General features: G+C 32.7%; 1 protein-coding gene across 2 annotated transcripts in view; it reads left to right on the top strand.

Moving 5' to 3' along the window:
* The window catches only part of LOC114327235 (protein scarlet), a 118,470-nt gene that overhangs the window by 37,022 nt on the left and 65,223 nt on the right, over positions 1-16,225 (top strand). For both annotated transcript variants that reach the window (XM_028275779.2, XM_028275778.2), the window contains exon 7: positions 2,850-3,088. In XM_028275779.2, the coding sequence (XP_028131580.2) occupies positions 2,850-3,088 (239 nt within the window). The remainder of the gene's footprint in view (positions 1-2,849; positions 3,089-16,225) is intronic.

Raw genomic sequence — 16,225 nt, 5'->3', positions numbered from 1 at the left:
GTTTTCCCGTCCTTTGACTTTGAAACTACAATATTTAGCATTTGACGAAGAAGAGCCAACATATAATAAAGTATAGCTCGATTACTATTGGTCTTAAAGAAAATAAAAAAAACGGTTTTGTTTATTTTTTCAAAAGGTACATTTTTGTTAAGCAAAGTTGTTTTGATAAAACGAAAACTTTTTGAGTTATTAGCAGAAAACTGATTAAAAACATTGATTTTTTTAATACAAAACTAACACTTTCGATGGCGAATAAATCGAAAACTATTAATTTTATCAAAAAAATATATATAACGTTTTTTTGCTTATAATGAATGTTTTTACCAAATCTTGCGGTCAAAATATAATAAAAATTTCCACCCCCTTGATGGGGTGGCAACCACCCCCATGGTAAAAGCGCCTTTTAGCATGATATAGATTTTGATCCTTTGACTATCCACTACTTCTTCTTAAATTTTCAAGCAAATCGATTCATTTTGTAAAAATTGCGAGGTTTTGTCCTATTTTATTCTTGGACTACAAAGAATTTTAGATAAGGTTGTTGCAACGAGTGAAAAATTTGGTCTATTACTAAACAAAGAAAACAAAATTCACGGTTATATCAAAGAAAAATATTAGAAACATCAATCTACACGTAAATAATAAGACGATAGAACGAGTTCAGAATTATAACTATTTAGGGACAAACATTAATAAAACAAACGATTATATCAAAGAAATCAGAGTAAGAATAGAAAAGGCTTTAAGTGCATTCAATAATAAACGTGGACATATCGAAGAATGCTGAGAATCTCCTGGACATACATAATAACCAATGAAGTAGTACTAAGAATAATAGAGAACAGCAGGGAGATACTGGATTTCATCCAAATAAGAGAATTACAATATTTGGGTCATATAACACGTGATGATAGATATGAACTCATAAAATTAATAATGCGGGCCAAGATTCAAGGAAGGCGCAGCATAGGTAGAAGAAACATGTCCTGGCTGAGAAACCTCAGAGAATGGTTTGGATGTAGCTCTACTGAACTCTTTCAGGCTGTAGTGTCAAAAGTTAGAATAGCAATAATATTTGCCAACCTTCGTCGTGGAGATGGCACGTAAAGAAGAAGAAGATTACGTAAACATTTTCTATAGGATTACGTTCAACCTAAAATACAGACAGAGTATTTCACGGAGACCGCAGATCACGGAAACTTATCTTTGGAAATATTCTTACTACTACTTAATACTTTTAATGGTTCATCTTATAATTGTATTTTTAGATTGTGTACATACCTACCCCAGGAAATGAAGCATTTAAATGATTTTTTCGCCGGTAAAAATTCCCCCACTAGCTAAGACACTGAACGATGGATAGCTTGATCGGAGCTTTTTAGATGAAATTCAAAAACAACTATAAGTGAAGGCAATTGACTCAAATAAACATTTGGATTTTGTTTATTTTAATCGGAGAGACACTAAGTATTTTTCACCGAAGTTTAAGATGGAATTGGAATGTTTATAACAAACTACCGTTCGAATTTTTATAAGGCCCTTATTAAAACGTTCGACTAGATCATAAGTTCTCAAACCAATTCAAGACCGAGAGGTGTTAGACAAGGATGCGTGTTGTCACCTGACTTACTTAACATTTATGGTGAACATGTCATGAGGATGGTTTTAGAAGGATGGACCGGTGGAGTAACAGTAGCTGGTAGTAAAATTTTCAATTTAAGATTTGCTGATGACACTACACTTATAGCAGCAAATGAGCAATAAATGTTTGATCTCCTGCGAAGAGTTGAGTACAAAAGCAATACAGTTGCTCTAAAAATCAATAAAGCTAAGACAAAAATAAAGATGGTCGACAGATTCGACACTATTCAACTGACTAACATGTTACAAGGATACCAGATAGTAAACACGTTTGTCTATCTCGGGTCTAGTATAACTAAAGATGGTAACTGTGAAGCTGAAGTTCGGAGACGTATTGGTATGGCAAAAAATACGATGAGTCGCCTAACTAAAGTTTTGAACGACAGATCTATCTTTCAAAATATCAAGATGAGACTGGTGACTGCCCTTGTATTCTCAATATTTCTATACGGAGCAGAGACTTGGACTCTTCGCGCATGCGAGCGCCAAAAAATTGATGCCTTTGAGATGTGGTGCTGGAGAAGAATGCTGCGCATACCTTGGACAGCTCATAGGACAAAAGTTTCCATTCTAAACCAACTCAAGATTTAAAAAAGGCTGTCCACAATATGACTGCAACGAATACTGCAATTCTTTGGTCACGTGGTTCGCAGAGGTGACGACAGTTTGGAGAGATTAATTGTTTCTGGAAACGTTCCGGGGAGAAGATCAAGAGGACGATCACCAACTAGATGGTTCGACCAAATAAAGAATTCAGCTGGAAACTCATTCTGCGAAGCTCTTAGAGCAGCTGAAGATAGAGACCAATGGAAAAGAATTGTTAGGAATATTGGAAGAAATCACGATCCTCGGTAATGGGGAAACGACAAGTTAGAGAGAGAGAGAGAGATATTAAAACGTTATGTACAGAATGGGAGTTGAAACATGTGAATTAAAACTTTTAGAATTTTTGGATGTTTACATGTTGCATCCAGTATTGTTTGTTTAATGACTTTTAAGAAGGAGGTATATTTTTCTATATTATTAGTTTTATCATTTGTAAGCGACAGTTGGTCTCCCATGTAAATAATTCTGAATTTGACTTGTTTTATGTTTTGTTTATGACGACTTTATGAATTAAATTATTTTGGGTTTTAAACGATCCAGCGACAAGTTATAATATTTAAAAAATATTTATTATTAAACAAAATTACTGACAATTTATATAGTTGCTTACAGATCCACCTCTATTATTTTGTGACGAACCTACAACTGGTCTAGACTCGTATTCTGCTCAGAAATTGGTGGTAATTATGAACCAAATGGCCATTACCGGAAAAACGATTTTGTGTACCATACATCAACCTTCTTCAGATATATTTGCCATGTTTAGTCAACTAATTTTAGTTGCTGATGGACGAATAGCTTATATGGGTTCTACAAACAATGCTCTTGACTTCTTTGAGAGGTAAAGGTTTAAATAGAGTAGCAGTAGTTTTATTTACAGACAAAATAAGACAGGACAAACGATCTAACTGATTTTTTATTAGACATATTTTAGAAATTTAGTAAATCTAAAACATTGTTGTTATCAAAAGCTTCATTGTACCGGGTGTCCCAATAAGAATGGCCCTCGGCCATATCTCAGGAACCTTTTGTAGTACAGCTTTGAGAAAAAATATTTATAACAAAAGTTGCCTCAGGAAAAGCCTGGTAATTATTTTCATAATTGTAGGTCCACCGCTAGAGGGCGTAGTTGAATATCAAAAATTAAAAAATCAAAATTTTCCTAATGAAAGGGCACTCGAAATCCCATCATCGTATTCTTCATAAAATTCTGCGCATATTTGATTTCACAAGTTTAAGTCTACCTTTGCAAATAAGAGGTGGGGGTGAGGGGGACCTTTTTATGAAAAAATGGCTGTAAGTCCGGTTCTCTTAAATCGAATTTTGCATACTTAGTCTTTTTTAAAACAGCTCTTTTCCGTCAATGTAATTGTTTTATTTTCGAAATAGCTTAATAAGTAATATGCAAGCTAGGAGGTGTTATTTAATTATTTTCAGAAATCTAGTTTTATTTGGAAAATATTAAGTACAAGTATGCATTTTTAATCCTGTATTACAAAATTAGACCAAATTAGCAACAGAATACCGAAAACCGCATGTCGATACCTTTTTTCTATCCGGAGATATCTTAAGAAATGTGTAAATATTAAACAACTGTTACTGTCACCGGTAAACGAGGTTAAGGAAAAGTAGTGTGCTATGGAAAAAACAAACAAACATTTTCCAGATGTAAACGTATATAATTAATTAAAACAAAATATAACAAATATAACAAAATTAATTAAAATATAACAAAGCAATAAAAGCAACTAATTACTTAGTACTTAGTGACTGCCTAAATGTTCAAATTGTTGCTCATCATTTTCGATGCAAGCATTTACTCTTTCAAGAGTAGATTGAATAGCAACAGATTTAACTGTTTTAGACATTTATTTATGGAAACGGATTAAAGACCTTGTTTTTGCCGCTAGGCCCACTACTCGAGAAAACATGATCTAGAAAATACGAAACGCCATTCAAAGCACTTCAAAAGCAGAAATTGAGACTGCTGTTCAATTTACTCTTAAAAGAGTAATCGAAACAGGCATCGAAAGTTGCTTTTATTTCTTTGTTATATTTTATAGTGTTGTTTTTCTTATTGTTGTTTTAATTAATTATATAGGTACGTTTACATCTGGAAAATGTTTCTTTGTTTTTCCATAGCACACTACTTTTCCTTAACTTCGTTTACCGGTGACATAAACAGTTATTTAAAATTTATACGTTTCTTAAGATATCTCGAGATAGAAAAAAGATATCCACATGCTGTTTTCGGTATTCTGTTGCTAATGTGGGCTAATTTTGTAACACAGGATTAAAAATGCATACTTGTATTTAATATTCTCCAAAGAAAACTAGATTTCCAAAAATAATTAAATAACGCCTACTAGCTGGCATATTACTTATTAGGCTATTTCGAAAATAAGACTCTTACATTGATGAAGAAGAGCTGTTTTCAACAAGACCAAGTATGCAAAATTCGATTTAGCAGAACCGGACTTACAGCCATTTTTTCATAAGAACGTTCCCACTCAACCTCATCTTTTTTTGCAAAGGTAGACTTAAACTTGTGAAATCAGATATGCGCAGAATTTTATGAAGAATACAATGATTGGATTTCCAGTGCCGTTTCATTAGGTAAATTTTGTAAAATTTTGATTTTTTTAATTTTTGATATTCAATTACGCCCTCTAGCGGTGGACCTAGAATTATGAAAATAATTTCCAGGCTTTTCCCGATGCAACTTTTGTTCAAAATATTTTTTTCTCAAATCTGTACTATAAACGGTTTCTGAGATATGGCCGAGAGCCATTCTTATTGGGACACCCGGTACATTCGGTGGCACTACCCCACTATCACAGAACAACCCTTATTCAATGTAAAGACAAGACATCATCATCATCACGGCTTTTCATTCCGGATTAATGTTTGCCGCTGTTACTTAGAGCAAATTAGAGCTCTCTGATTCGCTTATTGCGGTGAATCACTCCGCATTTTTCTTGTGTATTGTCAAAGCTTGTTGTATGACTTGGCTTTTGTTACAATTTTGATGTCCCTTATGACCTGATCCTCCCATCTCTCTCTGGGTCTTCCCCTTGGTCTTTCAGTTTCTGGCTTCCATATGGTGACCTTCTTAATCAGTAGGTCGTTTTTTCTCTGTATGTGGCCTAGCCATCTCAGTCTCTGCTCTTTAATAAATCTAACTATATCTTCTCTCTTCATTATGTCTCTTCTGTTGTTATGTCTGTTCCCATTTCTCCGGTTTTCACTCTTATAGGACCCATAATTCTTCTTAGGATTTTCCTTTCGAATATTCTTAATTTTTCTTCATCTTTACCGGTGAGGCACATTGTCTGTCTCGGCTGCGTATGTAACTACTGGTCTGATTGCAATTTGCAACTCTATATTTTCAGTTTTGTATTTCTGGATCAGTGCTTGTCCTTTTAAACAAAGACAAGATATAGTTTCTGATTATAAGAAAAATAGACAAAATATTAAGTGATTACCAGACTTAGGACAATATGTCTACTCAAACTATTTATACCCATAAATATGCACTACTTTTGTCAATAATATGCAAAACATTGATTTTTTTCAATAATATGCAGAAAAATTCCAACATAACATTCAACAAAACACCGTAGGAATTTTAAAAGGATATTTATGATAAATGCTAAATTTATGGTTTGTGGGTCCATTTCAATTTAAGTATGAGAAATAAAACTAGACTTACAATCAGTTTAATATTATGGTTTGTTCAACAGTAAATGGTTTGAATTCAATTAGTGCGGTCGTAAATATTATTAAATTTATCTGACCTGGCCCATTGTTAAGACCCACCCGGAGCGATAAGCCACCGAGGTAGACAGAGTTGGTCTTTTGCAATTAACACTGACTAGACGGTACTCCCATAATAAAGCCTAAAATAAATTTTACCTGAAACCGGGCCTTTTATACTATTATCGGTTAATCCGGGCTGTTTATAGTGGTAACTAATTGAACTTAACCATTTACTGTTTAACATACCATACTTACGACGACCGGTTTCGCATACTACAATTTGCTATGCATCTTCAGGTCTCCGGTAAGGCAACTAAATACGATGCCGATACAAGGAATTGAACTTAACCATTTACTGTTTAACATACCATACTTACGACGACCGGTTTCGCATACTACAATTTGCTATGCATCTTCAGGTCTCCGGTAAGGCAACTAAATACGATGCCGATACAAGGAATGTTTTTATATTTCACATAAGGAATCTCGCAAGGAATTTTTCCTGAGTTTCCTGCGTCCTTCGATTTTACCCATCATCATAAGTTGAAGAATATTATACCGGTCTCCCCTTACTACGTGTCCAAAATAGGCCATCTTTCTATATTTGATGTTATTAAGCAGCTCGCGGTCAGCATTTGCTCTCTTAAGGACTGCCACATTTGTCAGCATAGCCGTCCATGGTATTTTCAGTGTACGTCTGTGCAGCCACATTTCAAAGGTCTCCAAACGATTAATGGTGGATATGTTTAATGTCCATGCTTCGACACCATACAAGAGGACTGACCAAATGTAACATTTAATCATGCGCTTTCGAAGTTGAAGTTGCAAGTTATCATTACAGAAGAATGACCTCATTTTTAAAAATGTCGTGGGAGCTATCTCGATTCTACATTTTATCTCTTTATCTGGATCTAGTTGTTCAGTAATATGGCAACCAAGATATTTAAAAGTGGGTACTCTTTGAATTATATGACCATCAACATATAACCGTGAATCTTGATGGGCCAAACGGCTAAATACCATGTATTTTGTTTTTGAACAATTTATGTTTAGGCCAAACTCTCTTCCCACTGTGTCAATAGCATTTAAAAGGTGTTGTAATCCATTCATATCATCACTTAAAATAACTGTATCGTCTGCATATCTGATTATATTTATCAGAATTCCATTAACTTTCACACCCCATTCCAAATTATGCAGCGCTTCCTTAAATATTCTATCTGAATATAAATTGAATAACAGTGGGGTCAGTATACAACCCTGTCTGACACCTCGTTGTATTTTGCATATTTCTGTTGATTTTCTATTTATGCAAGCTGTCGCTGTTTGACGCCAGTATAATTTTTCTATGATTCGTACATCTTGACTATCAACTCCTCTATCCTTCAATATTTTAATTAATTTGTGATGTTGTACTTGATCAAAGGCCTTCTCATAGTCAATAAATACAGCAAAGACGTCTTTCCTTTGATCTCGGCATTTCTGCAATAATACATTTAGTGCAAAGAGTGCGTCTCGGCTTCCCAGTCCATTTCTGAAGCCAAACTGTGTTTCATCCTGATCTTCTTCACATTTATCTCTGATTCTACTGTGGATGATACGTAGAAAGATTTTCAAAGTGTGGCTCATAAGGCTTATCATTCTATAATCGCTACAGTTTTTCGGACGTTGTTTTTTTGGTACCTAGGGTCATGAATTCGGACTTTAACCAATCTTCAGGGATATCACCAGTCGAATAAACATCATTGAAAAGTTTGACTAGTATTCCAATGTTTTTCTCATTTATGAGCTTTAACATTTCTGTAGGTATGTTGTCACGACCAACGGCTTTCTTGTTTTTTTGACAATTTTATAGCATGTAGTATTTCTGATTTTAGTATTTCTGGTCCTTCACCTTCATCTAAAGTCTCTAGTTCTTCGGGTCTATCATCATTATAAAGTTCATTTATACAATTATACCAGGTAGTTCGAATTTCGTGTTCGTCTATTATCATTTTTCCCGACGAATCCGTTATAGTATGTGGAGTTTTCTTATGATAAAGACCAGCTACTTCTCTAATTTTTTTAAACATATTAAACGTATCATGTTTTTCATTCAACTTTTCTAATTCCTTGCATTTATCCTCCATCCATTTTTCTTTAGCTACCTTTATTTTTTGTTTAATTAGTTTCTGTTTTTCTTTGTATTCTGTCTTGTTATCTTTCAGTTTTCTTCTCTGCTCCATCAATTCCAGGATTTCATCAGTCATCCATTGTTGTTTTTTGTGCCTCTGCATTGCTGTTGTATATTTTTCGATTACTTTCCAGGTAAGATCTTTAAACGTGTTCCATATTTCTGTATTGTTTTCATTTGTTGAATTCTTTAGCTAATTATTCAGGTCATTTTCTATTAGCGTTTTGTTGGATGCTGAGATATGTAATTTTGGTGTTTTGGGGCTTTCTTCGACTTTTTTGAGCTTCACTTGGATGTCAGCTATTAGAGGGTTATGGTCTGAACCGATATCTGCACCAGGATATGTCGTTGATCTCTTGACACCATTCTTAAATCTTTTGTTTACTAGAATATAATCTATCTGATTTCTAATTATATGAAGTGATTTATCTCCTGGTCCCTTCCATGTGTATAATCTTCTTTTGTGTAATTTGAACCATGTATTTGCGATTATCATGTCATGTTCTTGACAGAACTGGTATAATCTATCGCCTCTTTCATTGCTCTCCCCTAGTCCATATTCACCTACCAGGTCAGATCTTCTTCCTTGACCAATTTTCGCGTTAAAATCTCCAATAATATATGTGATTTCGTTCCTTTTTAGATTGTTAAGTGTCTGTTTTAGTTGACTATAGAATGATTCCACATCATTGTCATATTTCTTTTCTGAAGTAGGGGCATATATCTGGATAACATTGACATTAAATGGTTTACTATTTAATTGGAGCATCGCTAGTCTGTCGTTCAAAGGTACAAAATTTTTCACATATTTCTTGAATTTAGATGTTATAAATATGCGAACTCCATTCCTATGATGTACGTCATCTTCTACACTTCCAGAATAGTATAGTGTGCCTTCATCTTGTTCACATGTTCCCGCTCCAGGCCAGCGGAGCTCACTGATGCCCATTATATAAATTTTTAAGCGTTTAACCTCTTGAACTAAGTTACTGAGCTTGCCTGCTGCATAGAGGCTTTTAACATTCCATGTGCCTAATCTGATTGTACTGCTAGACATTTTTAAAGTTGTCGTACTTTTTAAATTGTAGGGGTTTCGTGTGGTGACGACCGGGAAGGCCCTACAGTCTGGTGCGCGCTCTTCCCTGCCGGATCTTGGTTTCCGAGATTCATGATCAGTAATACTCTGATTATGTTTGGATTGTGCCATGTTAACTTTACTCGGGAGAAATAATTGGAGTGGTTTCCCGTTGCCTTCCCCAATGATTTTTCTGGCGCATTAGGTTTACTCCTGTGGGTTGGATAATCGGAAAGGATTTTTGGATATTTGGTAGGAAACTTGGATCGGGACATGACCTCCCCTATTTAGATTTGGATTTGGGATAAAAGTTGTAGATCTTATTATTGCCTACAACTTTGCTATTGAATTTTTTCCATAGGACATTGTTTTTTACCCTTAATAACTCACTCCTTAAATTATCTTTGCTCTTATTTTTGTTATATTTTATTCCTTTTTCAATGGGTTCTCTCCTGTTACTATTTTTTTCATCTCAAAAATTGTCGGCCCTGGCCTATTTTGCATATTGCGATTAGAAATTAACGAAGAAACTTAAATAAGACCAGTGCTAACATATGGTTCAGAAACTTAGTCACTTACACAGTATGACCAAGAACTGCTCAAACGTTTCGAGCGAAAAATCCTAAGAATTTATGGAGGGATAAAAGAACAAGGTTTGTGGCGCAAGAGTTGTATATAAGTTTTGGATAACCAGGCGTTATAAAATTCATTAAGGTAGCACGCCTTAGATGGATAGGGCATGTAACCAGGCGAGAGGAAGATGCCATAGTCAGAAAAGTTTTTGACCGAAGAGGGCCGATAGGACAACGAGCAAGAGGAAGACCGAGACTTAGGTACCAAGACAACTTAGAGAATTTAGAGAATGATTTAAAATTTATTGGAATTAGAGCACGGAAAAGTCTTTGGCTCATAAAGAGCTGTGACGCCACTGATGATGATGATGATTTGAAATTCATGTTAATATCTGAAAAGTCTACTCTACTTAACAATTTAAATACAATTTAAAAATTAATATATAGTGCTCCATTTTAGTTTAAATTGGTTACCTAATATTATAACTTTTAAAAGCTTTTTATTAATATAGACTAGTCCATTAGTTATTATTTTTAATTTTTTCCATTTGTTCAAAGCATTTAGATAGAATATTGAAATCGAATATTCAAATTCAAAAGATAATATAATTATTATTTAGGTACATTTTACTCTATATTATAGAAAATGTTACTTAGTTTACAGCTTTGATGTCGCTATAGAATTTTAGCATTGATTAACAGTTTAATTTGCTTTAGTTTTTTAAAATTGTAAAGTCGAATGCATTAACGCATATAGTAGTGATTGCATCAACCATGAGATGATACTATAAACCGGGAGATATTAACAGAACTTCAACCACGATTTTCTAAGTCCTGCCCTTTGCAAAACTGGAAGGTTAGAAAAAATACTTACAATTTATGGAAAAATCCACGGGTTTCCTGTGACATTTTCCTGTGAAAATTAGATTTTTCATGAGGAAAAAATGGGGAGTGGCAATGAATTTTTGAGTCCTGCCATATCCATAGAATGACAGGATACTATCAATTTTATGAAGAAAATTTTTTGGGCAGGAGGGTTGCAAAAGGACTAAAAGAGTATATAGATATACAAACATGTAATGAAAATAATGAAATTTTCATAATTTTCTGAGTCCTGCCAACTTAAGCAATTAAACATAATTATTTGAAAATGATCGAAAAAATGTTGGCATGACGTCTCCTAATGTTTAACTGCACTTGTCCCTTTTAAAATTCTGTGGAAAATTTTCACCCTGGTTCCGTGATTTTCTGAGTCATAAAATAAATTTTATGATAAAATAAATAATTTAAGTAGACATTATTTAAAATGGCAGGATGTTTAGTTACACCTTTTTTCCTATACATAGTTAAAAAATGTGTAAGAAAATTCGTGGAAAGTTACACGATTTTCTGAGTCATGCCATTTTGCACATATCTCAAGAATGTTAATATAAAGCTCTTTATAAAGAGGCAGGATGGTTGTGTAGTTATTTCGTATATAAAAATAAAATTTTAAGTCTGTAAAATTATTGCTGGTTGTTATACAAACATATTCATATCACCACAATTTTCTGAGTCATGGCATGTCAAGTATGCTTAAAAAACACTAATCTAAAACCGTTTACAACGTGGCAGGATAATCGCAAAGATGTTTTAATGCGTAAAAATTAATTTTTATATCGTTAAAACAATCGAACGGTATTAAATATTATTTTTCTATGGATGCTATACAATGTGCAACTTCTCTCACTACTTACATACATTCAAAACGAACAATTTCTCAGGCAGTGAGAAAAGTCGGCCATTGCAATGAGAAATATTTTTTCTCACAGGTTCACCGCCGGTTTACATACATAGGATCGCCATTTCCATGGTAACATGCACAATACAAACACAATTATTTTTGTCAAATAAAATGTGTTCAAACTTGTCAAAACTTATCAAAAAGTACTTTTTAAGACCATTCAACTGTGAATTATAATTTTAAATAAATCAAGTATATAAATATTAAGAATATTAAATACCTATGTCTATATATGTATTTTATTTCAATTTAGGCATATAATATACCTAAAAGCACCTAAATTATTTAATTTTGAAATTTGAACTCTTGACAAAAACGCATCCATAGAAAAAGTACAGTGTACAACACGAGAGAAAATGACATTCTTGTTGTACAATATACTATTTCCTGAGTAATGTCTCGGATTTTTACACACCTTTCAAATCTAATACCAAACTGTAAGATCTTTATTTTAAGTGATTAGATCATATTTGTATCTAAGTAAACGTAATAAAAGTAATAGGAAGAAAATCAATAATTTTACAATTAATTGGTTATAGTAGGGATTGTACCTATTATACAGGGTGTCCAGAAACACTTCTAACAAACGAAGCCCGGAGATTCCTCAGATAATTTTAAGAAAATTTAACTCAATTCACCTGGTTCGAAAATGCTTCCTAAGGAGATGGCGTATAAAGCTTCCTAAAGCTCTTTAAAGATGGCGTATTGTAATTAGTTTTTTTAAAATAGCTCCAGGACACTTCCATTTAGAAAAACGAAAATTGGTACACCTATTTATCTTTCAGAGATAAATTGATTCCATCAATTGTCAATTTTTAGTACCGGTCATAGGCGTCCGTTTAGGGTAGGGAAACGGATATTTTATCGCTTCACTTTTCTGTGTTTAACTTTTAAGCATTTTTGACACTGGATTATTAAAATATGGAGTATTCTTGTACTAAAAGGTACTCTTGCTTTAAGTCGGTAGGATACGCCAGGTTCTAGAAAAATCGATTTTAAAAATTTTGCAGTTTTTGAATTTGAAAAAAAAAATAAAAAAAAACTATTTAGAAAAACGAAAACTGGTACGTTTATTTCCCTTCCAGAGATGAATCGATTTTATCAATTGTGAATTTCTAGTATCGGTCATAGGCGTCCGTCTTGGGTAGATCAACGAAATCTCATATCTTGCTTTAATTTTTAAGCATTTTTGACAATAGAGTATTAAATTATGATGTATTCTAGTACTAAAAGTTACTCTTGCTTCAAGTCGATAAATACACCGTTTTTTTATTTTTTTATTCAAGTTTTTCTTAAATCCAAAATACGAAAAATTTTAAAACTGATTTTTCTAGAAAACGGTGCATCCTACCGACTTAAAGCAAGAGTACGTCTAAAGACAAAAAAGTTATGCGATAAAATAACCGTTGTCCTACCCAAAACGGACTCCTATGACTGGTACTAGAGATTTGCAATTAATTGATGGAATCGATTTATCTCTGGAAGATAAAAAGGCGGACCAGTTTTTGTGTATCGAAATGGAAGCGTTCTGGAAATATAAAAAAAAACTAATTACAAGACGCCATCTTCAAAGAGCTCTAGCTCTCTTAGGAAACATTTTTGGATTAGGTGAATTGTGTTAAATTATCTTAAAATGATCTTAGGAATCTTAAAATTATATACAGGGTGTTCTATTTAAAAAAAAACATAAGTTTGTGTCGCCCTGTCAATACGGGTAGCCCTGCATATTAGAAAATATTTTCAAATTATGATCCTATCTTTGCCCCAGGTTTTACCTAAATAACTTTTTTTCGTATCTCTTACGACAAACGAGTAATTGGGCTTTGTCACACTAATGCCCCACCCTGTATACGAAATAACTACAAAACCATCCTGCCTCTTTGTAAATAGACTTATATTAAGATTTTTGAAACATATGCAAAATGGCACGACTCAGAACATCGTGGAATTTTTCACGAGTTTTCTTACAAATCTAGGACTCCTGCCCTCTTATTAGAACCGTTTAACCTTACTGCCGAGTACCGAAAAAGTATTGATTGCATTTGAGTATTAAAATTTTTTAAAGGCAGGACTCAGAAAATCACGGAATCAGGTTGAAAATTTTCCGCAGAATTTTCCAAGCGATAAATATACCTAAACATTAGGAGACGTCATGCCAATATTTTTTTTGATCATTTTGAAATAAATAATATGTTTAATTTATATAGTTGGCAGGACACAGAAAATCATGAAAATTTCATTATTTTCCTTACATGTTTGTATACATATATACTCCGTTAGCCCGTTTGCAACCCTCCTGCTCAAAAAATTTTCTTTATAAAATCGATAGTATCCTGTCATTCTACGGATATGCAGGACTCAGAAATTCATCGCAAAACCCTATTTTTATTTTTTGGGAAAATCTAGTTTTTACAGGAAAATGTCACAGGAAATTTGTGGATGTTTCCACAGATTGTAAGTACTTCGTCTACCCTTCCAGTATTGCAAAGGCAGGACTGAGAAAATCGTGGCTGAGCTTCTGTATAATATCTCGTGGTCTACTACACTTGAGAGCAAAAAAAATCGACTCAAAGATAAAATAAGTTAAAGTTTTTGATTACGCTGTTTGGCAAGTGTCTATCCACACACAATGTAAATTTACAAGTAAAATATTGTGAACATACAATAGAAAAAATGAAAGAATACCCATGAACGAACATATAAAACACGCTGTCACCGTGTCACAAAGAAAATTGTCCAGTGCAAGTACATATAACAATAATTATTACATGCACTTGCGCTGGCCATTTTTTTGTGTGACACGGTGATAGGAAAATACAGCGTGTTTTATATGTTCGTTCGTGGGTATTCTTTCATTTTTCCTACTGTAAGTAATTTTTATTGCAATGACACAAATATTTATAGACCAGGGCGCATCTGTAAAAATATTAGTACATTTGGACGTTGAGAGGTGACTCAAATTTTTTTGCAGAAATTGCTTGAAAATAAATCAAATAATAATATTTGAGTTATCCTCCCTCTCGAAAAGGTCCGGAACATTGTTTAAATAATCAAAATGTCAAAAAATTAAGGAAAATTTCGATTTTTTTCTTCGTTTTTTGATTATAACTTTAAAAGTATTCATTTCCGAGAAAAGTTGTACTGACATAAAAGTTGCGTATATAAATTTCCTACAATATAGAATTGGTTAAAAATTTAAAAAATAGTCACCCTTGTTACAAAATAGCAATGATTGCGAAAAAATCATACAAAAACAAGTATTCGCATTTTACGTTTTTAAACCATTTATGCTACACTAAGGACCTTCATATTTCACCCAGAAAAACTTTATGACACAGTAAAATAATACGGTAAATTTCATTAAGATCGGTTCAATAGATTTTGCAAAATAAATTTCGCAATCCAGCTTTCGCAAAAAAAATTCATTTTTTCAAAATGTTACAGGACTGAAAATAAAGCAGATAGCAAGTTGAATTTTTTTTTGCTTATATAAATGTACTGTACCTTTCATTTTCAATTTTGCAAAATTGAATGCGATTAACACCACGGCGTCAGGAATTTTTTTAAATAAACATTAATTATTGGTGCTACGCGCAGGACAGCGGATAGTTTGCTCTGATTGGTCATTCCAATGACCTTTGATAATGATTGATACATTTTAATTTTTATTACATTTTGATGTAAATAAATAAATTTGTTTATTGCAAAATAAAAACACATACTCTATCCTTTGAAATAACACTTTTATTAGCAAAAACTTTCTTTGTTAATATATTTTAACTTAGAGAATAAAAGTTTATTATTTTTAAATATATGCAATTGTTTAAACAATATTTCACAAACAATAATAAAATTAGTTTGATTTTTGTGGAATTAAAATATTAAAATACAACAAAATATAGAGTAAGAAAATAATATATTAGATTAAGATTGGAAAAAATTTTGGTGGAAATCAACTTGTGTGAATCAAACACCGCTGACCTGCGCGTAGCACCAAAAATTAATGTTTATTTAAAAAATTTCCTGACAACGTGGTAATTAATCAATTTTAATTTTGCAAATTGCAAATGAAAGGTACAGTACACTTTTATAAGCAAAAAAAATTTCAACTTGCTATCTGCTTTATTTTCGGTTCTGTAACATTTTGAAAAAATGAATTTATTTTGCGAAAGCTGGATTGCGAAATTTATTTTGCAAAATCTATTCAACCGATCTTAATGAAATTTACAGTATTGTTTTACTGTATCATAAAGTTTTTTTGGGTGAAATATGAAGGTCCTAAGTGTAGCATAAATGGTTTAAAAACGTAAAATTCCAATACTTGATTTTGTATGTTTTTTTCGCAATTATTGCTATTTTGCAACTAGGGTGACAATTTTTTAAATTTTTAACCAATTCTATATTGTAGCAAATTTAATTACGCAACTTTTATGTTAGTACAACTTTTCTCGAAAATGAATATTTTTAAAGTTATCATCAAAAAACGAAGAATAAAATCGAATTTTTCCTTCATTTTTTGCCATTTTGATTATTTAAACAATGTTCCGGACCTTTTTGAGAGGGAGGATAACTCAAATATTATTATTTAATTTATTTTCAAGCAATTTCTGCAAAAA

The sequence above is a fragment of the Diabrotica virgifera genome, chromosome 4 (genome assembly GCF_917563875.1).
Source record: "Diabrotica virgifera virgifera chromosome 4, PGI_DIABVI_V3a".
NCBI classification, from domain to species: domain Eukaryota; kingdom Metazoa; phylum Arthropoda; class Insecta; order Coleoptera; family Chrysomelidae; genus Diabrotica; species Diabrotica virgifera.
The sequence above is the reverse complement of the archived record's forward strand: the minus strand, read 5'-3'. Positions and strand labels throughout refer to the sequence as shown.